Below are 1,111 nucleotides of genomic sequence, written 5' to 3' on the forward strand. Positions count from 1 at the left end.
AAAAAAAAAGAAACGAAACAAAGAGAAATTATTTACGATATAATTATGATACGTATAAAATATCACATGATATTAATAATAAATTTACGTACTGTTTATACAAATATTGCAAGGTGTCTTCTGGTAATTAACTTCATATTTAGTATAATAACAATCGTTCCAAGCATTCTGTACAACAGTACATGTAGCCATTACACTTGAATTCACTTGTTAACATATAACGCGAGTATAAACGTGTTAATGTAATATATTTTTCACATGTAAAAATCGAATATTTGATATTCAAAAGATATATCTTATCTTCTTCCTGGTATTTACTAGTGAACTGATCTGTTCTCTCTTTCTTCCCTTTCTCCCTCTCTCTGTCTCTCTCTCTCTCTCTCTCTCTCTCTCTCTCTCTCTCTCTCTCTCTCTCTCTTTGTATTTCTCTAGTAGAAAGGACACACGTTCTTCGTTCAATGGATCGTCGTCTCGCGTTCTTGAACTTTCTCAATATTTATATTTACGCTTTCTCAAGGGTATCGTGTTGTGTTTCAGATTCCTATGAGAAAACTTAACAAGGCTCATTCATCTTTCGTTACGTGTCGAGTAAAGGTACCGATCGTGTAACTTCTATCATCGTGAGTATCGATATCATTTTATTTATTTATTCATATGATATTTTTTACTTAGAACATGTAATAAGAGGAAGGAATATATGAGTGCATATATATATATATATATATATATATATATATTATGTTTATTCATGTATTTGTTGTAGTGAAAAATTGTAAGGGAAAAACGAAAGAAGATTTTACGTATCGATTTTCCAATTGTAGATAATAAAATAATCGTTTAAAAAAAACAAAAAAAAAAAATATATATATATATATATATATATAGCAATCGTTTATTCATATATTTGGTAGAGAAAAATTATGAAAGGAAAATATTATTTATTTAAAAGATTATTCAAAACTAATCATTTAAATATTTTTAACGTGAAATTATGGAACAACGTGAGAGTGAAATTTTTTCCAAATTAATCAATTAATTAATTTATCAGAAGAATTAATTTCTCTCTCTCTCTCTCTCTCTCTCTCTCTCTCTCTCTTTTTTAAAAAGTTAA

At 27.5% G+C, this 1,111-nt stretch overlaps 1 protein-coding gene across 1 annotated transcript in view; it reads right to left on the reverse strand.

The window, feature by feature from the left end:
- LOC124421700 (protein lingerer-like) overlaps nt 1–311 on the reverse strand; it is a 55,444-nt gene extending 55,133 nt beyond the window's left edge. The window contains exon 1 of the mRNA XM_046957184.1: nt 93–311. Within this exon, the coding sequence (XP_046813140.1) occupies nt 93–192 (100 nt within the window). The 5' untranslated portion in view covers nt 193–311. The remainder of the gene's footprint in view (nt 1–92) is intronic.
- Nucleotides 312–1,111: the final 800 nt, after the last annotated feature.

This window comes from Vespa crabro, chromosome 2 (genome assembly GCF_910589235.1).
Source record: "Vespa crabro chromosome 2, iyVesCrab1.2, whole genome shotgun sequence".
NCBI classification, from domain to species: domain Eukaryota; kingdom Metazoa; phylum Arthropoda; class Insecta; order Hymenoptera; family Vespidae; genus Vespa; species Vespa crabro.